Source organism: Martes martes (genome assembly GCF_963455335.1).
Source record: "Martes martes genome assembly, chromosome: 6".
NCBI lineage: Eukaryota > Metazoa > Chordata > Mammalia > Carnivora > Mustelidae > Martes > Martes martes.
The window spans coordinates 24,639,096-24,666,557 of NC_137893.1; the positions used below are offsets into that span (position 1 = coordinate 24,639,096).

The 27,462-nt window shown below is 38.5% G+C and overlaps 1 protein-coding gene across 5 annotated transcripts in view; it reads left to right on the top strand.

Moving 5' to 3' along the window:
* Positions 1 to 27,462, top strand: part of PDSS2 (decaprenyl diphosphate synthase subunit 2) — a 270,703-nt gene that overhangs the window by 140,990 nt on the left and 102,251 nt on the right. For all 5 annotated transcript variants that reach the window (XM_080805612.1, XM_080805613.1, XM_080805611.1 and 2 more), the window contains exon 3: positions 14,681 to 14,879. In XM_080805612.1, the coding sequence (XP_080661738.1) occupies positions 14,681 to 14,879 (199 nt within the window). The remainder of the gene's footprint in view (positions 1 to 14,680; positions 14,880 to 27,462) is intronic.

Sequence of the window (27,462 nt, forward strand, 5' to 3'; positions counted from 1 at the left end):
AATCTGAAAGAAGAAGTTTTTTTTAAAAATGGCTTTCAGGGGCACCTGGGTGGCTCAGTGGGTTAGGCCTCTGCCTTCGGCTCAGGTCATGATCTCAGGGTCCTGGGATCAAGCCCTGCATCGGGCTCTCTGCTCAGCGGGGAGCCTGCTTCCTCCTCTCTCTCTGCCTGCCTCTCTGCCTGCTTGTGATCTCTGTCTGTCAAATAAATGAATAAAATCTTTAAAAAAAATAAAAATAAAAATAAAAATGGCTTTCAGACACCTACTGGATTGGTCGGTCATTCATTTGGCTTTAGAGAATATATATATCATGTGCACATTATATGTTTACCACAGATTGTAATATTCTTTTTAGGAAAAGTTACGTTGACATTTCCATTTTATGTTGCTGTCCTTTATACTTAATTTCTTTAAAAATTCCAAATACTTGAAATATTAAAGTGAAAATCAAGACAACTAGCCTAAATAAAGAATGGCTCTAAATGAGCATAAGGTTTGTCTTTTTAGGGTGATGGAAAAGTTTAAAATTACATTATAGTGATGGTTGACAATTTTGTAAATAATAAAATGCATTGAACTGTGCTCTTAAAACAGCTGAATTTTATGATATATAAATTATATTTCTTTTTTTTAATTAAAATTTTTTTAGTTTTGTATTAACATATAATGTATTTTTGTCCCCAGGGTACAGGTCTGTGAATCGCCAGGTTTACACACTTCACAGCACTCTCCATAGCACATACCCTCCCCAATGTCCATAACCCCACCCCCTTCTCCCGGCCCCCCTCCCCCCAGCAACCCTCAGTTTGTTTTGTGAGATTAAGAGTCACTTATGGTTTGTCTCCCTCCCGATCCCATCTTGTTTCATTTATTCTTTTTCCACCCCCCCAAACTCCCCACATTGCATCTCCACTTCCTCATATCAGGGAGATCATATGATAGTTATCTTTCTCCGATTGACTTACTTCACTAAGCATAATACCCTCTAGTTCCATCCACATCGTCGCAAATGGCAAGATTTCATTTCTTTTGATGGCTGCATAGTATTCCATTGTGTATCTATACCACATCTTCTTTATCCATTCCTCTGTTGATGGACATCTAGGTTCTTTCCATAGTTTGGCTATTGTGGACATTGCTGCTATAAACATTCGGGTGCACGTGCCCCTACGGATCACTACGTTTGTATCTTTAGGGTAAATACCCAGTAGTGCAATTGCTGGGTCATAGGGTAGCTCTATTTGTAAATTATATTTCAATAAAGCTGTTTGGGGAAAAAAAAATAGCCTCCAATGACCATATTAAGAATTTTTACAGCTGTATCTGTACTGAAAATAGGTTTATGCATGGTAATAGGAGTATTTTGTAGGATCTAATCGTTTAAAGAGGTACTTGATTTTAAATATTCTTTCCATGTAACGTTCAGTTTGTATGTCTTTGCCTCTCCTGGGTAATGTTTTCTATAGAGACTCACTGGCCTTTCTTTCCCCTGTGGAAATCCATTTCCCCATCTATAAAACTGGGTTAATAACTATACTTGGTGAAGATTAAATGAGATGCTATGTAAAAATTATAATATCTGGGATATAGTAGGTTATGAACTATGCCATTGTCTGCTTGCTGAGTACCTGCCATGGCTTTCTTCTGTTGTCTGTAGTGTAAACATGCTGGTGAGACACTCTACTTTTATACATGAAAAGACCTGGTGAAATATTTGGGGGAACATTTAGGATTTGTTCTTAAGACTCTTGATACTGGGTCCATTAGATAGCCATGTAAGTGATCTAATTTAACACATATCCACATACACCCTATGCCTTGACACCGTTTTCCATTGGAAATGGATCTTTGCCCCTTTATGCTCACCTCACCTTCCCATTTTCCAGCCTCAGACACATTTGGTGGTCAAAGGGAAGCCGACCAAGGCTCCCTTTCCAGTCCATCCCTGCCTTCTGTTCCTTAGTTGGAGAGGTCTTTGAGAATGACATTTCCTTCCTACAGTGCTTCCTGTGCCCCATTTAACATGCAGCTTTCACATTTCTCCTAGCCCCTACTTGCTCTCTAAAGAAGGGAAAATTCCAACCTCAGCCTCTCGTGAAGCAGTTCAGAGCTCACGGAGCCCTGGCAGTGGGCCACGGGCTCAGCACTGAACTTGAGTAATGATTCAGAGTCCCCTCGTCTATAAGCAAGCGCCATGATTCACAGGTGAAAACCTCCTTGTCATCTCCTGCCATCACGTATCCTTCCTTTTATCCCTCCCCAAAGTATGTAGGCCATCTCCCAATTCAACAAATATTGTTAGTTTCCTTCCATTCGAATTTCGCTCCCAAGTATTTTCTTGTGTACTCTCTGGGTTGTCACTGGCCTGTCATTTGACCCAGTCGGGTTGTGCCCAAAGCAGTTTCCAGAGCTCCATGATGCACCTTCGAAGATAGAGGTTTGTAAGAAAATGGAGACGCCCGCGTGCTGTTTGTAATCACTTCTCTCATCCTCCACCTGCCATCACGTGGAGACAGTGGATAATTATCGGAGCAGAGAGCCCGAGTCCTGGACTGCAGCAGCAGAATGAGCGCCATGGGCGGGCGAGTGACAGAATCCACTCTCCAGTGGGGAGGGAGACATACATTTTGGAAAACTTTGACCCACAATCAGATGTATTTGTATAACCTTTTCACGTAGAACTGTGCTGCAGTCAGAGAGGGGGTTTGGGTTTTCTTCATTAAAAGCTTATTAAACGAAGAAATAGGACAGTCGTTTTGCTTCGGTAGATGGGGGTCAGGGAGGCGGGTCTGATCTCCTCAGGATATTAATGTCTGCCTTCAGCCAGGGGAAATGAGCCGTCACTTGAGTTAGAGGCAGCTTTATGTGCTCATCACTAGGGATTCCCATATGTCCAGGGAGCTGCAACAGTAAAAAATGGCAGAGCGCAGTGGTAGAGTGCAGAGGGCTCTCATTGGAATTCATGTCAGGGAGCTCAGCTCAGTCTGCCCAGAGCAAGTCTGTTTAATGTTGATCAGCTGTCCATCTGATAAACCGAATTGATATGGGCATTCCCTCCGAGGGCTGCCCTGACAGTGACAGTCACAGCACCCAGATGTCTTGTTAGGCTTTTTTTTTTTTTTTTTTTTTTGGAAGTCTAGAGTATTTTTAACCCCTTTTGTGATACCCAAACGAAAAAGTACTTTTCGAGACCTAGATAAGGATGCCTAGCTACTCTTTCCCTTTGCTTCTCTGGCAGAAAACAACCCAGCTTAAACTATGTTCAGAGAGCAGAGAATATTCGCTGGCCACGCTTTCTCCCACCTCATCATAAACATCTCATTGACCTGCAGGATAATTATGTGTTGACAGTCAAGTTTGTGTCTAGTTATTCAAAATGATGGGTTTGGTTTTTTTTTTAATGTTCTTAAATACAGTAAGTCACCTGGCTTGGTTATGCTTTACTAGTTTCAGTGTTAGTTGATCACTAAGTAGAGCCTTGTCCTGTTCGTGCATAAAGAAAAAATGTATTGCAGATTTTGTTTCGGTTGGCTAATTTCTAGTAATAGCTGCGGTGACTCCTTACCGAATCTCAACATCGTCTGCTTTCTCAAGTATGACTGCCACGGCTGAAGGCAGCTCCTTTCTTTGTAGATTGGTTGACAGGTATGGAGGGAACTAATTACAGAACACATCAATACTGAGCTTTCTTTAAAAAAAAAAAAAAAAAAGAGGGGGGAGTAACTGTGAGGAGATGGGCATGTTAATTAGCTTGACCATAGTAATTATTTCAGTGTGTATATGTTTATCAAAACATTATGTTGTACATGTTAAATATATACAGTTTTTACTTAAAAATCTAAAATATACTAAGCTTGCTTTCTAGAAAAAAATCAAGAGACGGAAGTCTTTGTGTTAAGCTGGGATTATTTTAAAATTATATTTCTGCAAAACTACCAGTAATTCAGAATTACACATGGGAGGACTTTGTTTTATTTTTATTTATTTGCTTATTTATTTTAAGTAAGATCCATGCCCAGCATGGAGCCCAACACAGGGCTTGAACTCATGACCCCAAGATCAAGGCCTGAGCTTAGATCAAGAGGCAGATGTTCAACCAACTGAGCCATCCAGGCACCCTGAGAGAACTTTGTTTTAAAGGTTTCTATTGAGGACTCCTGGGTGGCTTGGTCAGTTAAGAGTCTGCCTTTGGCTCAGGTCATGATTCCAAGGTCCTGGGATCCAGCCCCGCATCCAGCTCCCTGCTCAGCGGAGAGCCCACTTCTCCCTCTGCCTGCTGCTCTGCCTACTTGTACTCTATCTCTGTCAAATAAATAAATAAATAAAAATCTTTTTAAAAAAATAAATAAGTAAAGGTTTCTGTTGAAATACTACTTAAGGATTTTTGTCTCCCCCTATCCCGCCACACACATACTTCTGTATCTTATATTTTCATGTCATGGCAAGATTTTAACATAGATTCAGATACTGAATCTCCTTGAATGAGACCGGCCTCTAACTTACATTTTCAGGTGAGTTTTCCTAAAAGAGACACAGAGCCCTCAGCATTTTCAGTGATTGCTTAGCGTGTGTGGTCAGAGCTGGAAATAAGACCTGGTTATTCTGTACAGCCCTTGAACCTCTGATTCAATCTCTATTTGGAGGTCATCGTTACTAGGGCCTACAGCTTTGGCATTTTGCTTTTAGTGATTGAGATTTCTGGTTTCAGATTAGCCTGTTTTTAATCAGATTTCTCATATCCAAATGTAGGAATGAAACAACATTCATTTTGAATCCTGTGATCGTGGCAAATTCAAAATTCAAAGTTCCATCTTCACTTAGGTTTTCAACATGAGTAAATGGCAGAATAAGAAAATTATTATGTTTTTGTAATTATTGCAATGAATTGAATGAACTTCTTGGATCTTTGGGTCTGGCGCACTTATCCAAAAATCAGTATTTAACAGTTATGATTAAAGGTTATCAGCAAGAAAGATTCTTTTACCTGACATTAAAAACATATACTTTTCCTTTCTATTATAGTTCATATGGCTTGATATTTTTGATATTTGGGGGTTTTTTTTAAGTATTATTTTTAAAGATGACTCTGTGCTAAGTGCAGAGCCTGATGCAGGGCTCAGTCTTACAATTCCGAGATCATGACCTGAGTTGAAACCAAGAGTTGGATCCTTAACCAACTGTACCACCCAGGCACACCTAAAGTATATTTTAAGAATCTTTTGCTCAGGGCGCCTGCGTGGCTCAGTGGGTTAAAGCCTCTACCTTCGGCTCAGGTCATGATCCCAGGGTCCTGGGATTGAGCCCCGCGTCGTGGGTCGTCGGGCTCTCTGCTCAGCAGGGAGCCTGCTTCCCTTCCTCTCTCTCTGCCTGCCTCTCTGCCTAATTGTGATCTCTGTCTGTCAAATAAATAAATGAAATCTTTCGGGGCGCCTGGGTGGCTCAGTGGGTTAAAGCCTCTGCCTTCGGCTCAGGTCATGATCCCAGGGTCCTGGGATCGAGCCCCGCATTGGGCTCTCTGCTCTGCAGGGAGCCTGCTTCCTCCTCTCTCTCTGCCTGCCTCTCTGCCTACTTGTAATCTCTGTCTGTCAAATAAATAAATAAATAAATCTTTTAAAAATAAATAAATAAATGAAATCTTAAAAAAAAAATGGGTTAAAGAATTTTTTTGCTTTTACGTGCTTTTCTCCATTAATCCCCATTTGTCCTTCTGGAGCTTCCTTTCTGTGGGGCTGTGAAGAGGGAAACAAAACACAGACAAAACAGCTAGCATGTCAGAGGACTAGAAGTGCAATGGGGGGGTTGGGGGGAAGCAGGAAGTGGAGTAGGGACGTCTGGTGGGTATGGGAGGGTCACTGCTATAGTGAAGTGGTCAAAGAAGGCTTTCTGAGCAGGTATACTTTGTGGGGACCTAAAGGAAGCAAGTGACTAAGTTTTGTTAGATACATAAGGGAAGACTGGTACAGACAGAGGAAGGGGCAAAGGTACTGTGGCAAGAACAGCCTTGGCATGTTCAAGGAAAGTCAAAGAGAAGTATTGTAGCTGGAGAAGAGTGGGCAAGGAGGAAAGAGGGTAACATGAATTCAGAGGGGTAAGGAGGTAGAGGAACTGGGACAGATTGTGTTGGACCTTGGAGTCCATTATAGGGACTTTGGCATCTACCCTGAATGAGATGGGGAGCCTCTGGCAGGTTTTAAGTGGAGGACCAGAGTGATGGATTACATGTGTCTTCATCTTCCTACTTACTCATTTCTATCTTTTCTATTTTTGCAAAGCTAATGGACTAAAAATATTATCTCATTTTTATAATACTCCTTTTTCAAATTATTAGTGAAGTTGAGCATCATTTTATATGGGGTTTTTTTTTTTTTTGGCCATTTGTATTTCTTCTGAAATTACCTCTTCATATCCGTTTCCTATTTTTCGCTTGAGCTGTTTATCTGTTTCTTATTAATTTCTTGTCCAGTAAGTTCCACACATATTTTGAATATAATCTTTTGTCTTCTGTGTGTGTTGCAAATACTTTATTTCAAGTCTCTATTTGCCTGAGTCTTTTTTTATGTTTTATTTCACTAATAAACATTTTTGTACATTCTAACTCCTCAAATTTATCCATTATTTTTCTTATGGCTTCCTGACTTCCCATTTTATTTTACAAGGCTTTCTCCCCCCAAGATCAGAAGAATGGTTTCCTAAATTTATAGTTTTTCACATTTAGATATTTAATCTATCTAAATATATTTTTATCTATGATGCAAGGTAGGTATATAACTTTATTATTTTTTTCCCTGAACTGACAGCCATTTGTGCTAACATCCTCTGTAGAAATAATCCATCTTTTTCCTAACAATTTGAAATGTTATCTTTACCATCAGTAGTTTTCCAAATACATTTGGATCTCTTTCTGGATTCCATTCCACTAATCTATTAGTTTTTTCTCATGATATTACTATACTTTTTGAAGTTGCAATAAAATTATAAGTTTTGAAATCTAAAATGGCAGGCCTTTTCTTTTTCCAAAAGTTTCTTTGAAATTTTCAAATTTATTCTCACATCATAAAAGTAAGTTTTCTAGTTAAAAAAAATTTTTGATTTTAGATAAATAACTCTTGCCTACCAGCTTAATACTTTTAGAAAACCCTCAATTTTGTACATTTTGTATTTGGGATTTTTCTTAGTTTTCCACTGATATGCAAAGAGCCTGGGCTTTAGAAATCAGAGAGTCCCAAGCTTGTGGCTCTGTATTTCACTAGCTATATGAACTTGAGCAAGTCAGTTAGCCTGCCAGCCCATCTCCCTTCTGTATGGTAGAGATAATAATGCTTACCTCAGAAGCTGTTGTGAGTTTGACATTATTTTATTTATTAATCTGTTAACTGAATTATTGTTATGCTTGCAAAATTATTTTTCATGAAATACTTAGCATGCAGTAGTTAATTGGTTCAAAGTAATAATTTAGTAATTAATTTCTGATCTTTTTCATTTCTAGTAATAAATAATTTAGTAAGTTGGAACCATAATTGCTCTTAGGCATTTAAAAAAATAGGATATTTGAAGTATTTTCAGATGAAATGAGATGATACCTGGCATTTACTTCAAAATAGTTGGCAAGAAGAGTGAAAGGTACGGCTGAAGCAAGATTAGAGTCCACAGAGGTTCTTTATGCCAGATTTTCCACTTCGGTATATTTAAAAATTCTCAGAATAAAAAGGTTTTTTAAAAAATGCATCTTTAAAAACAGTTAAAAATGACAAAGTGTAAACCTTTGTTATTTCCAAATGGAATACTGTGTATTTGTTATATTATTATCTGTACTTTTCTTTGCTATATTTTAACCTCTCAAAAAGAAGGAAAGCAAGGAGGGAAGGAGGAAGAAAAAGGAAAAAAAAAATAAAGGGAAAGAAGGCTTCATTGTCATTTATCTCCCTTGCCTGTGTAGTGAAACACAATTGACCCTTCTACTGTTTTAACTCCAGCTTAAACATGTAAAACATTTGAAAAGATTTCAAGTTAATATAAAGAACAATTTCTAATAATTAAAACTGCTTATCAGCAGACCTGGTTCCTGTGAGGTAGTTATACTCATCCCTGGATGGGGCTAATTGAGCTTAATTGACCTCTGGGGTCACTTTGAGCTCTGATTCTATGAACCTGACTTTGTAGTTGATATTATCCTTCCCTTCTGAAACTAAGAATCATAATAATCCACTATACCTTTATAAAATTGACTGCTAATTAGAGTTATTCATTTAACAAACATTTGTAGGCAGCCTAGAGAAATGGGACAGTATAATTTACAGTGTAGTGAGGGAGAAGGATAGCAGGAAGAGAGATGGCTAAAGAAATAATTATAGGATAGTACAGTAAATAACAGCTCTGTTCAGAGACTTTTGAGCACAGAAGGGGTTAACTCTAGGAAAGTACGGGAAGACTTGGACTGAGTCCTAAAAATTCTTCATACAAAAATACATTTATCACTCACCCTGTAGCAACAAAAGTTGTATGGGAAAGAAAAAAGTTGTGTGGCTCACCCATACAGTGGACTTCTGTAGAAATGGTAAGTAGAACAGGGAGATTCTCTGTAAATGATGTAGAACTATCTCCAAGAGATAATATTTTTTTAAACTTTTAAAAATTTTTAAGTAATCTTTACACCCAGTGTAGGGCTCCAATTCATGGCCCCAAGACCAAGAATCACACATTCCACCAACCAAACCAGCCAGGTGCCCTCTAAGAAATACTAAGTGAATAAAACCAGAGTGCATAAATATGAACATAAAATATCTTTGCCATCTTTTGTGGTATAATTTTTACTAACCATAGCTTTCAGGAAGCTATTGACTGCATATAACAGAACTCTAACAACAGTAGCTTAAAAGAATGCAGTGTTTATCTCCACTAACAAGAAGTCTAGAGGTGGGCACATCAGAGCTGGTATAGCCCTCGAAGAAGTAAGTCATTAGGGCCCCGAGCTTCTCTGTTCTTTCTGCCCTACCGTCCTTAGGTTGGGGGCCCCCTTTAGGATCTTTAGGTCTCTTCTGGGCCATCCTCTAGGCAGGAAGGTATTTGGGCCATCTTCCAGACAGGAAGAAGGGGTAAGCCCAAATTGCCAAAAGTACACACCAACTGACTCTGTCTCCTAACCTCAGGAACTCAGGAGATGTCTCAGAAGCTCCTCCTAGTAGATTTCTGCTTACAGTCTTTGGCCAGACTGTACTACATGATCACTGCTGGCCTCAGAGGATCTTGGAGAGGTATTTTTAAGTGAGTCCATTGTCACTCCATATATAATCAAAGATACACTGGGAGTGAGGAACATAAAAATGGATAGGTAATGGGACGCCTGGGTGGCTCAGTTGGTTGAGCAGCTGCCTTCGGCTCAGGTCGTGATCTCAGCGTCCTGGGATCGAGTCCCACATCGGGCTCCTTGCTCGGCGGGGAGCCTGCTTCTCCCTCTGCCTCTGCCTACCACTCTGTCTGCCTGTGCTCGCTCGCTCTCTCTCTCTAACAAATAAATAAATTAAAAAAAAAATGGATAGGTGACTAGCAATGGCTGCTATCATTACGTCTAAAACCTAGGATGCTAAAAAAATTTGGAGAAATGTTGGGGAAAAAACGGACCAGAACAGATGAAGTTGTTTAATGTAACTGAAAGAAAGTGATTTGGTGAAATTTTTTGTAGAAACATTGATTAATCCTCAGTATCATTCAATGTGGTAATTACTTCCCTACTCTGATTATTTAACATAAGTGGTATTCATTTGTGACTCTTTTCCAATCAAGATTTAGCATGAAAAATACCCAAGAGTACGAAAATATATGTACATAAAATGGCATGAAGACTTTTATTTAAGATAATTTTTAAAACCCAGTATGTTGAAAGTTTACTAGATTGCTTTGGTTGGCTAAAACAGGAATAAGATAATGAGAAGAAAAATTTCCCAGATTCTTTCATACTGTCACTACTTCTCTGCTATACGCTAAATTATACTCTGGCATAATGTGATCTGGAGTTGTTTATCTGATGATAAAATCTTAGAAATTGAGAGTACACTACCGGATAGTGGAATTGCAGGACAGATTTCAAAGATGACAAATCATTTCATGTCTATTTTCTATTAAAAAAGTAGTATTAATAGCAATATTTTGGTCTCTTTGTAACTGTTAACTGACAGTCTAGGTAACTTTTAAATCCCTGAATCGGGGGCACCTGGGTGGCTCATTCGGTTGGCTCTGGTTGTGATCCTAGGGTCCTGGGATCTAGTCCCCCCCGCCCCCCACATCGAGCTCCTTGCCCAGCAGGGAGCCTGCTGCTGCTTCTCCCCCTGCCTGCCACTTCCCCTGCTTGTGCTTTCTGTCTGTCAAATAAATAAATAAAATCTTTAAAATCAATCAGTCAGTCAATCAATCCCTGAATCATAGGATTTGGGAACTAGAAGGAATTGTTTCTCCTTCAGTGATGAGAAGACTGCGCACCTCAGAGTTTAAGAGATCTGCCCCTGCACTGTGTGATGTCATAGGCAGAAGTAGAACTGTTATCCAGATTTCCTGACTGGCTAAATCACTTGAGTTGGTTCTGATCAAATGATTGGGAAACAAGTTGATTACTTTTCCAAGTTATTTTGAACAAAAGGAGTCAAATGTATTTATAATTTATTTTCTCCTAGAAAATCCTCTTCTGGAGCGCCTGCGTAGTTCAGTTGGTTAAGCGTCTGCTTTCTGCTCAGGTCTTAATCCCAGGGTCCTGGGATCCAGCCTCACATTGGGCTCCCTACAGGGAGCCTGCTTCTCCCTCTCCCTCTGCTGCTCCCCTGCTTGTGCTGTCTCTCTCTTTTTCTGTCAAATAAATACATAAAATCTTAAATAAAAAAAAGAAAGAAAGGAAAATTCTCTTCTGTAGTGCTTAGAACAAGGGATAAAAATTAGACAAGTTTTGGTGGGCATATACCAGTGTTGGTAACATTGGTAACTTGGGCCTTTTTTCCCTTCTCATTTACTGTTCATTTGCAAATAAACATTTTAAATTATCATTGGTCATTATGACAAGGTGGCTCTGAGTTCCAGCTTTGTCCTTGATCTTTGTCCTTTGTTCTTGATCAAGTATTTAACCTCCCTAGACCTGCTGTAATTAGAATCACAAGTAGATAATATAAAGGAAAGTTCTTTGTAAATGGGGCGTACTGTACAAATTATGGCTTTTCACTTTTACTATTACAATTGTTTTTGTTGATTCTGACCACGTGGCATTTAAAGATTGCTATTTATTTAATGAATGCTGTTTTATGATTATAGATGTTTTTCTTTAAAAGCTCACAATTATTTGGTTTCAGCCTCGGAGTAATTCAAAACACCTACAACTTCTTGCATACGTGGTTATTATGTTCTTTCATAAGCTGACTGAATGAAACATCTGTCCAGTGCTTAACCCTTCCTAAGTTATACACTTTGCTGACAGTCCCATTGTGTGATTTTTGTGAAACGTGACTTTTTTATGGATTTTTACAGTGTTGGTATTATAAATTAGTGAACAAGATACTAATAAAATATGTTTTTACTCCTTTCTTTTAGTTACTTTTTTAAAGGATAATTTTAAAGATTTTATTTATTTATTTGAGAGAGAGAGAGAGAATGAGAGAGAGAACATGAGAGGAGAGAGGTCAGCGGGAGAAACAGACTCCCCATGGAGCTGGGAGCCTGATGTGGGATTCGATCCCGGGACTCCAGGATCATGACCCGAGCTGAAGGCAGTTGCCCAACCAACTGAGCCACCCAGGCGCCCTAAAGGATAATTTTAAATGTTAACTCCTTTTGTTAGTTTTTAAAAGTTTTCTTTTAACTTCTCAGTAGTCTTCTAAGCCTCTATCATTGGTGATTTTCTTTGGGATGTAGTGAGGTTTCCATCTACACTATGAATATATTCTTTATTTAGAAGCTAGTTAACTCACTGGTTCATGTTCTCCTACTCCCCCAGTTTGTAATCAAGTACCTTATATCCACTGGGTCATTTTTACATATTCTTTTACTTTTTTTTAACAAAAGAAATTAAAAATGTGATTTTTCTTTTTTTTTAAGATTTTATTTATTTGACAGACAGAGATCACAAGTAGGCAGAGAGGCAGGCAGAGAGAGATGAAGGGAAGCAGGCTCCCTGCTGAGCAGAGAGCCCAATGTGGGGCTCGATCCCAGGACCCTGGGATCATGACCTGAGCCAAAGGCAGAGGCTTTAACCCACTGAGCCACCCAGGCACCCTAAAAATGTGATTTTTCTTTTATAGATGCCCAGTTATTTGGCTCCTTAATCTTATAAAATTGTACCTTTATGTAACTGTTGTGTCATAGTTGTTTAAACTAGTACCGTATTTTTCTTGAGAGAAAATTTTCTTCCAGTTACTTTTGTAAAGCCTCATTCTAAATGTTAGCTCCTTTTGTTTGTCTTTAAGTGTTTTCTGTTAACTTCTCAGTAGTCTTTAATTTAGGATTAAAAAGTCTCATATTTATTATTTGATTATTTTATATTTATTTGTCTCCATGTTTAAGGTTGTCCTAGTTCAAATGCTTAAATTTGACCTTTAGGTCAAGCCCTTTTGTTCCATTTCCCTTGGGCCTTTGTAATAGCTTCCTCCCTCACTGATTCTCTACTTTCACTGTCTACTTTTTCAGATTTTTCTACATATCACTTTCAGAATATTTTTCCTAAATCACTTTAAAAAAATATATCATCCCTCCTTCTCAAAAACATTGCCTGTGTAACAAAATACAGACCCTCTAACTTGCTGTAATCTAGCTCTAGAGTCCTGCTTCTCACTTATCCACACAGACCCTATACTCTTACCAAAATGGCCTCCTCACCCTCTGGTCATGTTTTCCCCTCTTGCCTTCACCCAACCTTGATTCCTATTCTTCCTCATCCTGGGGTTACTAATTCCTACTGTTGTGTCTGCCCCTTCTCTCCAGCTGTAGAAATCATACCTGTCATTCAAGGGCCAGCACAAATTCACCTTCTTCAGAGAAAATCTTAAAATCTTGCAACTGGCAATCTAGGGAGCCCCCTGGTATAGTGGAAATAGGTTGGATTTTGAAGTCCCTATCAGTTATCTGTCGCATAACAAATGCCCCAAAACTTGGTGGCTTAAAGCAGGAAACATTTTACTTTTCATAGTTCTGTGGGTTGGCTGGACTGATCCTCTGCTAGTTTCTCCTGGATTTGTTTATGTGGCTGCATTTAGCTGGTAGGTCAGCTGGAGGGTGAGCGTGGGTAGGAAAGCTGGGCTTTCTTCCCTCCATGTTGTCTTTCATTCTCAAGGAAGCCAGATGAGGCTTCTTCACATGTGGCATCAGGACAGCATTCCAAGAGAGTAGTCCCCGATGCAAAAATACTCACCCATCTTCTTTGTCCCACATTTGCTGACATCCAGCTGACCAGGCAAATCAGCTAATCAACTCAGAGTTAATCAAGGAGGAGATGTGACATGGATGTCACGAAGTATGATTCAGTCACATGGCTAAGCCGAGTCAGGGTGGAAAGGACAACACAGGAGCATGGAAACCAAGTGGTGTGATTCACATGAAGGCATCTGTAACCAATTCCAACAGATTTCCAGCTCTATATTACTGTATGCCTTTGGGAAAGTCATTTAACGGTGTGCAACGATTTTCTCACCTATAAAAAGGAGTTAGTAATACCTACCATAGGATGGTTATGAAATTTAAATATTTTAGTAATTGTTTAGGCTTTTATGATTTTAAAATAATGGTGTTGTCATTGTAGAAAATGTACAAAGTATAGAAAAGTATAAGAAAAGAAACATTTTGGGACACCTGGGTGGCTCAGTTGGTCAGCATCTGCCTTCAGCTGGGGTCATGAACACGGAGTCCTGGATCCCAGGGTCCTGGCTTCCTGGGGTCCTGGGATCGAGCCCCAAGTCAGGCTCCCTGCTCGGCTGAAAGCCTGCTTCTCCCTCTCCATCTGCCCCTCCCCCTGTAACCCCCTCTAGTGCTCTTTCCCTCTCTCTCTCCTTTCTCTCTCAAATAAGTATGTAAAATCTTAAAAAAAAGAAAAGAAAAGAAAAGCATTTCTTGACATCCCATCTGAGACAGTACTATACTATAAACTTCTCCAGGGCCTTCTCTGTTTTATTCGCTACTGTAGGTATATATCTTGGTTTTTATTCTGATATGTAAGGTCTTTGAAGAAAGAGACCACATTTTATTCATCTTCAAATCCCATAGCTTTGGATTAGAATTAAAAAAGATAACGTATGAAAGTGTTTAACTTAATGCCTGACAAGGTTTATGGTCCCCCTTAAACTGGAGTTTCTTTAGGTACTAGAAGGGAATTTCAGAAATCCTAAAATTGCGGAGGTGGGAAGGGTATGCTGGTAGCAGAGTATCTAAATGGAACTGTAGAGGGTCGCTCCACTAGCAGCTTCTCTCTGGGAGTCCTGGTTATTCATGAGAGGGAGGGAGAGGAATGTTCTAGGGAAGGAACATGTCAAGATCTACTTATAGATCCCAAACTGCTCAGTGGAGAGGACTCTATTAAAAACTTCATTAAAAAGGAATAACCTTTCAAAAAGAGAGAGGAACTAGTCACTGAAATAGTTTGTTGTTGAACACTGAAGTCTTCCATTACTGATATGGTGGTATTCTTGACACTCAGCCAAGTCTCACCTTCATGTTTCAGTCAAAGAAGTTTGGCAGAGATCACAGAGCTTATCCATACTGCTCTCCTCGTGCATCGTGGCATAGTAAATTTAAATGAGCTGCAGTCTTCTGATGGACCACTGAAAGACATGCAATTTGGAAATAAAATAGCTATCCTGAGCGGAGACTTTCTTCTAGCAAATGCCTGCAACGGACTAGCGTTGCTACAGAACACCAAGGTAATGGCGGGCAGGTTACTCGTGTCTGGATGACTTTCAGGTGTGGAGGTCTGTGCACCCCGCTGCCCCAGCTCCCCACATGGAGATGCTCAGTAAAATTGTAATGATGGTGGTGGCAGTGTCAACGCCAGTAAAGCTGGTAAATGCGAGCAAAGAATTTTGAAATTAATTTGGTTTTTTTTCTGGTTATAATGATTTGTTCATTATAGAATACTGTTAAATAGTTAACACAGAGAATATATATATAAACAGATAGTACCTGTATTACCTCACTATCCAGAGTTAATCACTGTTATTAATATTGTGATGTATTTCCTTTCAAGCTTTTTGCTTGCTTACTCCTACCTTTATATATGGGAATTTTTTGTAACTTAGGTGAGAACTTACATGTATAATCCTATTTTTTCCTACTTCATATTATGATGTGGGTATTTTCCCATGTTACTAACATTTTTCACAAACTTGTTAATGGTTGCATAATATTCAATTATTTAGATGTAATATTTATTTAACAAATGTCTCATTTTAGGAACTTAAGTTGCTTCTAATTTTTTATTGTCATAAACACATCTGCAGTAAACATCTTTACGCAGTAGTATCCCTCCTTCCAGATTATTTTCTTCAGATAAGTACCTAAAAGTGGCTCAAAGGGTTTAGACATTTTTAGCATTCTTGATACATACTGCCAAGCTGCTCTCTAGAAAGATTGTAGAGATATTCCTTGTATATGAATTTGAGTTAGATTTAGTTATAAAATAACAGTGGCCGAAACAAGATAGGATTTATTCTTTCTCATGTAAAAACATCCAGGATTAGGCAGCGTAGTCTTGGATTGATTCTCCGAAGTCAGGAGCAAAGGCATTTTCTGTCTTACTGCTCTGCCATCCCTATCTTACTCTGTAGTTTTGGGCCCGGATAGCTGCCATCGTGTTCTCCCTCCAGTCAATAGGAGGGGAGGAGGAGGAAGACAGAAGGTCAAGTGAGGGTATATCCTCGTTTGCTAAGGAGAGTCTCAGTGTAAGTCCACTGTCCCAGAATTCCAAATGACTTAACATTTGTCCTGGATTTTCTTCTTTTAACAGAGAACAGTTACTAATAATTACATTAGGAGGAGTCAGGATGGGTTTCATAGATGTCTACTTTATATTTCCAACCTCTGCCTCAGTTTTTGTCTAGTGTGGCTAGTAGAATGGGAGACCCATGTACGGTGGAGAATGTTTTCATGTAGATATTAAATCTGGAGGACAACCAGCAATAATTCATCTCTTTTCCCAACCCTTTCATATACCTCCCAATCAAGAACAGAACATGGGGCAGTTGCTCATAGAACAAAGTGCAGTGAATATCTAGATTAACCGTTAACTTCTTCCTGTATCGGGTGTAGAAGTATTTGACATTGCTGCCCTGGCTGGCCACTTGGTGTATCTCCCAAATGTACTATGGCCTACAAGAGTCACCAAGCTACCAGATACCAGTCCCAAAGTCCAGTGGGAAACAGAGTAAGGTGGAAGTAGGGTATCGGTGAAGTACCTGTGGGAAATCAAGACCGATCGGAGAGGGTAGAGAGTAGACTGAGCACATTGGCTTGTGTAATATAAACCTATAATTATTTTATTGTTTGGCAGCACTTTGTTTTTGCAATAAACCCTTTTGGCAGCAATAAGCTAAAACTATACATTTCATTTTTTAAAGTGCTGAGAAAGTTGATAAGGAATGTGTAATTTGCACAAAATGCTGGCATTTACTATCCACTGCAGAGGCCATACTGGTATCACTAACCACATGAAAACAGGAAGCATCAAATCTGCTGAGAAAATGAAGCCTAACTTGTAGACAAATGTCTGTTTTTCCAGATTAATTTCACTCATTCTCGACTACAGGTTTTTTATGTGCACATAGGAAAAGGTAAGCAATCACTTGATATTTGTTGGCTCCCTTGGCAGAAGAAAAACGTTACAAACAGTTAAATAATTACAGTTTTAGTTGAGTGCCAGCCTGGTACTTTAAGTATTAAATCATTTTAGTTAATTCAAAAAAATGTTTCATTTTTTCCACCCACTCATGGGACCAAGGTAAAGCTTTTGGAAGTATACTCTATCAAAGATAAAGCCATTATGAGTAAGCTTGGAAATTCAGTTTAAAGTACAACATGGGGGGCGCCTGGGTGGCTCAGTAGGTTAAAGCCTCTGCCTTTGGCTCAGATCATGATCTCAGGGTCCTGGGATCAAGCCCTGTATCGGGCTCTCTGCTCGGCAGGGAGCCTGCTTCCTCCTCTCTCTCTGCCTGCCTCTCTGCCTACTTGTGATCTCTGTCTGTCAAATAAATTTTAAAAATATTCAAAAAAAATAATATAAAAAATAAAGTACAACATGGAAGGGGTGCTTAGCTGGCTCAGTCAGTAGAGCATCTGACTCATGATCACGGGGTCATAAGTTTAAGCCCCACTCTGGGTATAGAGATAACTTAAATAAGTAAAGTTCTACATAGGAGATAACAATATTAGTTTATAATAATAATACAAGTACACATGTTGGTGAGGCACACACAGTGTTGTGGTAAAAACAATGTCCTTAGTACACTGAGAAAACTATGGAGCAGTTGAAATTCACTGTAATGTGCCCATAATTCCTAATCGCATCTTAACAAGTGTTAACATTCTATTAAATGAAATAGAAAGTATTATTATAAAAATTTACAAGTATGTTTAATGTTCAAGTCTTCAAACTATAAAATTTTGAGGATTTTGATGTTGAGTACAAAAATACAGCACAACAATATGTACCTTCTGTCTCTGTTGCCTACCATTAACCAGATTTTCAAAATCTTTATACCCAACAATGGTATTAACTTTGTTATACATGAGTCATAAGATTTTGGTGACATTTTGCTCAAAATCCATTAGAAATGTTAAAGTCTTCAACAAATAGAACACATAATGAACCCTTTAGGGAATTACAGGGAAAACAATGAATGAAAATTCCATTGGAATTTTTCCTTACAAAAGCAAGGGAGGAACAGAACAAAATAAATAGTAAGATCTCAGATGCTACCCAAGATTAAAATTTACAATTCTATAATTGTTCTTTGGAATATCTCACCTTGCAAGAAGAATCTTTTGGTATGGCTGCTATTTTGAATAAATTACACACACACATGAGTAAAATGAAATTGAGAAGGCCTAGATTTTGTAGCATCTAATTTTAGTAAAAACACTCAGAAGAATCATAGAGGCAATTTATTTGACAAGGTTTGTCTTATAAAAACATTTGTCAAAGAAAGGTACTCTGAAGGAAGCAAAAAGACAGTACCTTGAAAATATTTGGGCTGGAATAGTTACACTTTACAATATTTTAAAAATTAGAATTGAGTTTCTCTTCCATTTAGCAGATTTGCTCAGAGCTTCCCAGGTAACTCAGAATCTGTAGAATGAGCATTTTCTCAGTTAAAAATATTATGATCTACCAATAAGAATCAGTTGAAGTTATCAATAATTTCAAAATTAGTCATAAGATGCACCTGTGAAGTATATTACTGACAGTTTTATTCTTAAATACTATATATATATACATATATATATTCTTTTTTTAAAAGATTTTATCCATTCATTTGAGAGAGAGAAAGAAAGAGAGTATAAGCAGAGAGGAGAGAGAGAAGCAGTCTCCGTACAAGCAGGGGGCCCAAGAAGGGGCTTGATCCCAGGACCCTGAGATCGTGACCTGAGCCAAAGGCAGACACACTCAACCAACTGAGCCACCCAGGCACCCCAAAATGCTGTATTTTTCAAAGCACATTCTTCAGGGGCACCTGGCTTGGTCAGTAGAGCGTGTGACTTTTCATCTCTGGGTTGTTGGTTGAATCCCCATGTTGGGGGTAGAGATTACTTAAAACCTTTTTAAAAATAAAATAAAAGCACATTCTTCAGAGAAATACCAGTTACATAGTTTTAGGGACAGATATGGCTAAGAAATGAGTTAAAGTATATAAACAGATACCAAGAATAATTATTCTTGGGGTGCCTGCGTGGCTCATTCGTTAAGTGTCTGCCTTTGGCTCAGGTCATGATCCCAGAGTCCTGGAATCAAGACCCGCATCAGGTTCCCTGCTCAGTGGGAAGCCTGCTTCTCCCTCTCCCACCCCTCTTCTTGTGTTCCCTCTCTTACTGTGTCTCCCTCTGTCAAATAAATAAATAAAATCTTAAAAAAAAAAAAAGAATAATTATTCTACTGGCTGTTTTTTAATATTCAAATAATCAATATAAAGTTCTTTTTTGTTTTAATGTACCTGGATGTATGTTTTTCTTTCTTTCTTTTTAAATTTCATTTTTGAAAATAGTTTTTGAATAGAACTTGTTAACAAGTCCACCAACAGAGTAAAGTCAATTGTTAATAAATACATGTTTCAAAAAGGATAATTTTTTTTTTTTAGCATTCCCTTTTACTCTCAAGTGTCCCAGTTTGGATGATAAACTATACAGTATCACCTCTTTAAAGACATTTCTCAAAAGTCACTTAGGATGGTTCTGCTTACCAACTGGCCAGAATTTAACTATATGGCCACACCTACTTATAAGGGAGACTAGGAAATATAAACTTTCTTGTGGGTAGCCATGTGCCCAGACAAAAGTCTCGAAGATACAGATAACAGATACTGGGAGACAAAGAGCATTCTGCCTTATCTCCCCATCACACTTTTGGCTAGCACATATTTTCATGAGACAGACTTGCTGATTTGTAGGGGGAAAATGGTATGGTACCTTTAATATATAGTATATATTCACATGGAAAGGAAGCCAGAGTAAGAAATGAATTGATGATATAAAATGAAATAATAGAGCATCTCAAATCTCCCTCTAGAGATTTATTACCATTTGGGCATTCCTTTTATTTTTATTTACCTTCAAATTGCTCTATTTTCTATGTGTATAGTCTACTTTGATGCATCTCACTAAATCCTCTCCTTTACTGGAATTCATATGTTAGTGGAAGGATGACGGGTCCATTGCCTTTGAGAGCCCCTCTGTGACGGCAACATCCCTCTTTCCTCTTGACCTATACCTGCTGTGGTCTGTGATGAACTTTAGGTCTTGGGGGAGGAGGAGACCTCATAAGGCACAGGCCTGGTATAGTTTCTGGGTGCCTGGCACTGGCCACTCGTAGGTTAGACCCACATACCTAAGAAAAAGAGCTAGTCAGGATTTGGTAACTAGATCCACATTTCAGTAATTAGCTGACAGCCTGGCCCCACCTTAAAACGAGACTTACTGCCTTTCGACAAATTTCTGCTTTCTCTAATCATTAGTTTTAACATACTTTAAGCTATTCTGATGAAATCTTACATAAGGTTAAGAAGATGGTATTTCATACAAATATAATCATACTGTAACGACATAAACAAGTATTTGTTTGCTCTAGCAAACTCACTTTATGGAAATGATGTTTAATGTGTTCCTTTTTCTCAGCTCCCTTGCATCATTCACACATCTTTCTTTCAATGCAGTTCAAGTTCAGAGAAAATGGAAGCTTTACTCCCATCAAAATCAATTCTGTTTCATAGTTTGTGAAACACTCTTGGTGTTTTGCATTCAGAAGCATCACTATAAATGTTCCAGAGTCTAAGACCTCCACCATCTGCTCCATTAGGCACTGGATTTCAGTGGCAGTATTTAATTAAAAAAAAAAAAAAACCAACAAAAAAAAAACCCACACACACACACAAAATAAAAACAGCATATCCAAACAACGGTTCAGCCTGAAGCTTCTCTTGAAATAAGAATGATCAGGCATTTTCCTTCCTCTCCAGTTAGCCCTAATACCTTCATGGTCTCTGCACCGGTTTGCACTTTGAGATTTTCATTTTATTGAACTTTTTGGTGAGGAATTTCTTTTTCCTTTTTAGACCATGGTATATTGTTTTTTTGTTTGTTTTGTTTTTGTTTTGAAGATTTTATTTATTTATTTGACCGAGAGAGAGATCATAAGTACACAGAGAGGCAGACAGAGAGGGGGAAGCAGGCTCCCTGCTGAGCAGAGAACCCAATGTGGGGCTCGATCCCAGGACCCTGGGATCATGACCTGAGCCGAAGGCAGAGGCTTAACCCACTGAGCCACCCAGGCGCCCCGGTATATTGTTTTTTAAATGTGATAATTGTGTGTTGAATTGAAGCCTATCTTCTCTGCAACCATTCTGTTCATTCAAAAAAAAAAAAAAAAAAAGGATCTTTTTTGTTCCTTGTTCTTCAAAAATTGAAGAAAATTTTGAAGGCTCTATGAAGGTCAATTTCAAAAGATACTTCACTGTCTCAGTTCTTGTGAAACACCTTGAGTACCATGTCCAGGGGTCTATAATTGGTCTTCTACAAATCTAGGCTCCCCTAGTACCTCTCTTCTAATCATACTACATGGTTTCCAAACCATGTGAACAGTAGTTTAAACTGAGGAGATTATAAGGGGTAACTAAAGTTCTTTAAAGTCAAGAATTCTCTTTGATAAAGCAAATCTTCCGTACTCAGAACAAATTCCTTTCATTTAAATACCTGACAGCTTATTTTTTATTTATATATTTATTTATTTATTTATTTATTTATTTATTTTTAATTTTTAATTATTTTCAGCGTAACAGTATTCATTGTTTTTTCACCACACCCAGTGCTCCATGCAATCTGTGCCCTCCCTAATACCCACCACCTGGTTCCCCCAACCTCCCACCCCCCGCCCCTTCAAAACCCTCAGGTTGTTTTTCAGAGTCCATAGTCTCTCATGGTTCACCTCCCCTTCCAATTTCCCTCAACTCCTTTCTCCTCTCTATCTACCCTGTCCTCTATATTATTTGTTATGCTCCACAAATAAGTGAAACCATATGATACTTGACTCTCTCTGTTTGACTTATTTCACTCAGCATAATCTCTTCCAGTCCTGTCCATGTTGCTACAAAAGTTGGGTGTTCATCCTTTCTGAGGGAGGCATAATACTCCATAGTGTATATGGACCACATCTTCCTTATCCATTCATCCGTTGAAGGGCATCTTGGTTCTTTCCACAGTTTGGCGACCGTGGCCATTGCTGCTATAAACATTGGGGTACAGATGGCCCTTCTTTTTACTACATCTGTATCTTTGGGGTAAATACCCAGTAGTGCAATTGCAGGGTCATAGGGAAGCTCTATTTTTAATTTCCTGAGGAATCTCCACACTGTTCTCCAAAGTGGCTGCACCAGTTTGCATTCCCACCAACAGTGTAAGAGGGTTCCCCTTTCTCCACATCCTCTCCAACACACGTTGTTTCCTGTCTTGCTAATTTTGGCCATTCTAACTGGTGTAAGGTGGTATCTCAATGTGGTTTTGATTTGAATCTCCCTGATAGCTAGTGATGATGAACATTTTTTCATGTGTCTGGTAGCCATTTGTATGTCTTCATTGGAGAAGTGTCTGTTCATATCTTCTGCCCATTTTTTAATCTGATTGTCTGTTTTGTGTGTGTTGAGTTTGAGGAGTTCTTTATAGATCCTGGATATCAACCTTTTGTCCGTACTGTCATTTGCAAATATCTTCTCCCATTCTGTGGGTTGCCTCTTTGTTTTGTTGACTGTTTCTTTTGCTGTGCAGAAGCTTTTGATCTTGATGAAGTCCCAAAAGTTCATTTTCGCTTTTGTTTCCTTCGCCTTTGGAGACATATCTTGAAAGAAGTTGCTGTGGCTGATATCAAAGAGGTACTGCCTATGTTCTCCTCAAGGATTCTGATGGATTCCTGTCTCACGTTGAGGTCTTTTATCCATTTCGAGTTTATCTTTGTGTACGGTGTAAGAGAATGGTTGAGTTTCATTCTTCTACATATAGCTGTCCAGTTTTCCCAGCACCATTTATTGAAGAGACCAGTGGAACAGAGTAGAGAGCCCAGATATGGACCCTCAACTCTATGGTCAAATAATCTTCGACAAAACAGGAAAAAATATCCAGTGGAAAAAAGACAGTCTCTTCAATAAATGGTGCTGGAAAAACTGACAGCTTATTTTTTTAAGGAAAGTAGTTATACCTCAGAAGAAGACTAATTTTATTAAATGAGTTCCCAGAGGCTTAAGTTGATCAAGGGTATACTAATCAATAAACATTTTTTAGGTGGAGGAGGAGATAGTGATAAATATTTCTTTGGGGCAGTATTAAATTTTTTCAAGTTCTATATATCTGGTTAATGCCTTAGTAAAGTTAGATTTCTATTTAATGATGTTTTAATATTCTCTTACAAGAAAGAAACATTGTTGGGACGCCTGGGTGGCTCAGTTGGTTAAGCGGCTGCCTTCGGCTCAGATCATGATCCCAGTGTCCTGTCCTGTCCTGTCCCCAGTCCCACATCGGGCTCCTCGCTGGGCAGGGAGCCTGCTTCTCCCTCTGCCTCTGCTGCCACTCTGCCTGCCTGTGCTCGCTCTCTCTCTCTCTCTCTCTTTAGCAAGTAAATAAACAAAATCTTTTAAAAAATAAAAAAAAGAAAGAAACATTGTTGATAGATGAATGGGTAAGGAAGTTGTGGTATATATATTGTGTGCTCTGTATATATTTATATGGGTGTGTGGGTGTGACTATTACACAGCCATAAAAGGAATGAAATCTTAACATTTGTGACAACATGGATGGATCTAGACGGTATTATAACAAGTGAAATAAGTCAGACTCAGAAAGACAAATGTCATATAATCTCATTTATATGTGGAATCTAAAAAACAAAACAAATGAACAATAGAACAGAAACACTCATAGGTACAAGAAACAAAGGGATGGGGTTTGCGTGGACAAAATAGGTAAAGGGGATTAAGAGGTAAAAACTTACAGTTATAAAATCAGTAAGTCACAGGGATGTAATATACAGCCTAAGGAACATAATAATATTGTAATAACTTTGTATGGTGAAGGAGAGTAACTAATTGTAGAGCTCATTCTGCATTGTATCAAAATACCGCATCACTGGGGCACCTGGATAGCGCAGTCACTTAAGTGTCAGACTCTTGGTTTCAGCTCAGGTCACGATCTCAGGGTTGTGAGATCGAGCCCCGTGTCCAGCTCTGCATTCAGCACGGAGTCTGCTTAAAGATTCCCTCTGAAAAAAAAAAAAGATTCCCTCTGTCCTCCCTCTGCCTGCCACTCCCTCTGCTTGTGCTCTCTCTCTGGCAAATAAATAAATAAAATCTTAAAAAAAAAAAAAAAAGATTCTCTCTCTCCCTCTCTCTGCCCCTTCCCCATTCTCTCTCTTTCTCTTTCTAAAATAAATCTTTTTTTTAAAAACTGCCTTACTATAATGTACACTTAAAACTAATAGGCTAGGGGCACCTGGGTGGCTCATTGGGTTAAGCCTCTGCCTTCAGCTCGGGTCATGATCTCAGGGTCCTGGAATCAAGCCCCGCATTGGGCTCTCTGCTCAGCGGGGAGCCTGCGTCCCTCCCTCTCTCTGCCTGCTTCTCTGCCTACTTGTGATCTCTCTCTCTCTGTGTCAAATAAATAAATAAAATCTTAAAAAAAAAAAACAACTAATAGGCTATTGTATGTCAATTGTACTTTTCTTAAAAAAGAAAAGAAAAAATTGTCAACAATAGCAGTGAAAAGAGAGGGACCTGGGTGGCTCAGTCTGTGTGGTGTGTCGACCTTTAGCTCCGGTCATGATCCCAGGGTCCTAGGATCCAGCCCTGCCTCAAGCTCCCTGCTCAGCAGGGAGCCTACTTCTCCCTCTCCCTCTGCTTCTCCCCTCTAGTTTGTGCTCTCTCACTCTTGCGCGCTCTCAAATAAATAAATAAATAAAATCTTAAAAAAAAAAAAAAAAAGCAATGAAAAGAGAGACCAAAGCAGTGAGGGAGTAGACAGAACTTAATACAGAATTTCTGTGTATAGTATGTCAGTCTTTTCACAGTGACAGCTTTTTTTGAGGGTGTGTATTTAACTTGGTAATTAAAGTTAGCGTATTTGTAGCAACTTTAATTTTTTATGACCTATTCCTTCTACCAATTTTCCGTTTTCTTGTGCTACTGGGTTGGTTTTTTTTTGTTTTTTGGGGTTTTTTTAGATTTTTTATTTATTTATTTAGTTGACAGACAGAGATCACAAGTAGGCAGAGAGGCAGTCAGAGAGGGAGAGGGGGAATGCTACTGGATTCTTGTCTGAATTTCTTCTGCATTATGTGTTTATCTCTGTACTTCTCCTGGGGCAGACAGTAAGAAGAAGTGTTCTGCAGTCATAAGAAATTCAGAGCTGTTTTATAATTGCCAAGGGAAAAATTAGCAAAGTCAATTATTCTCCCTTTGGCTTTTCCCTGAAGATATTAGGGGTCTTCAAGGTAATTGCCTTAGGTAACACTTAGATTTTTAAATATCTCTAAGTATAGAAATTGGTATATTAATCCTCTGGTAATTGTCTTCTTAACTATTATAGCTGTTGTCACATAAATGTGAATTAACAAAATTTTGAATTCAAGAGTGAGTTTAAAAATTAGTTATTTTGAGGTACGCCTGGGTGGCTCAGTTGGTTGAGCGGCTGCCTTTGGCTCAGGTCATGATCCCAGCGTCCTGGGATCCAGTCCCACATTGGGCTCCTCGCTCGGCAGGGAGCCTGCTTCTCCCTCTGCCACTCTGTCTGTCTGTGCTCGCTCGCTCTCTCTCTCTCTCTCTGACAGATAAATAAATAAAATCTTTTTTAAAAAAAATTAGTATTTTGAGTTTTCATTCATTTTCAATTATGGAAGCTTTTTGTTCTGGTATTTCACTATCCACAAACCCTAGGCTTTGAGACCTTAGAATGCCTCTTTTTAAGCCATAAATTCCCTGACTCCATTGAAATAAGTTGCTCTCTGTTGTGTTCATGTAGACTGTCACTGAATCCTGGAACGATGGGGTATACCAGAGTCTAGAATTTTAGTGTCTGAGCATCAAGCTACCAGACATGCTGAATAATTGGGGAGAAAACATGAAATGGAAAAGCACTCTAATTTAAAAATCTGGCTGACCATTAGAGGCTTTTTTCGGGTTCCTGTTTATTTTGTAGACTGGATCTGTAGTTTAGGATTGAGCCACAGTACAAATAAGGCTGTGTGGATTACTACTTGTCATCTTTTTTTTTTTTTAAGTCTTTCATTTTACATCTATAGTGATAACCCTAGTATTTAAAAAATTGAATTCACCATGGTTTGTTTTTTTTTTTCTATTTTTATAGTCACTTTCATTTAATGGACCTTTCACTATACATCAGGTGGGAGAATGTGAGTTAGCCTGGGTTTTGCTTGAGCACCCCAGAACATTATCGTGATGTCATTCCTGGGGACTGTTCTATTAAGCATTAGTGATTTATATTTCTAAATAACCAGGGGCACAGATGTACTCCTTACATAGCTGATGTATTTCCTTATGTTAACTTTGTTTTCCTAAAGGCATAAATATGTTGTTTACAAGGAAGATTTTTGTTTGTATAAATAATGTTCAATTTATGCATATAAATCTCTTCCTTTTACACCATCTATATATTTTAATAAAGAGACTGCTATTGGTTACTTGATGTCTATATTATTTGTTTTATTTATTCTACTTTCAAATTCATGTTAAAAAGTGAAATGTGGAGCACCAGGGTGGCTCAGTCGGTTAAGCTCTTGATTTGGCTCAAGTCATGACCTCAGGGTCATGATATTGAGCCCTGCATTGGGCTCCATGCTGGGTGTGAAGCCTATAAAGATGCTCTTCTCCTCCCCCTCTTTTTCCCTCTGCCCCCTCCCCCCCAACTCATGCACATGTACTGTCTCTCTTTTAAAAAAAAAAAGTGAAACCTAGTGGTTTCAGTTGGTAGAGCATGTCACTCTTGTTCTTGTGGTCATGAGTTCAAGCCTCACATTGGGTATGGAGCCTACCTTAAAAAAAAAAAAAGTGAAACCTAGAAACATGTTATATATCATAGGAAATTTGAGACTTTCTTTGTCATATTCATTTAAAATAGATGTTATGACCTTGTGTGAAATTATTGTTTTATTTGTTGAAATTATTGATTAATATCTTTCAGCCTCTTTGGTCTCACACTCAAAATTAATGTTCTTTTTCTACATATAACCCACTCAAGTACTGGTTTTCAGGACTAGAGTAAATGTGGGCAGAAGGTAATTGGGTGTCATATGTTGTAACAATAAAGACAACTATCTCCCTATCAGTTAAAGAAGCCAAAATGCTACGACAAAATTATAATTTCAGAATCCCCCAGTTTTTCCAGTATCGTTTATTAACATAGCTAACTATTAAACAGACACTATATCCATTCTGAACCACTTCCTTGATCTTTAAAGCAGAAGTGATAAATGATTGGTGTTTGAGAAGTGTACTAGAAACAAGAAGACAAATATTATGCTCTTTTAAAATTTATGATCTCATTAAAAACTTGACCTTTGCCCTTTGGGTACCATAAAACAATGGAATGAAGTGTCTTTTTGCCATAAGAAGGTCAAATGCCGTCATGAAAAATGGACACTTCTCTGAATGTCTGTCCACCAGGAAGTTGATGACCCAGAAGGGAATTTCTTCCATCTGCCTGGCATTCAAAGAAGCCCATTTTAAAAAGTCTGTGTTCTACAAAAAA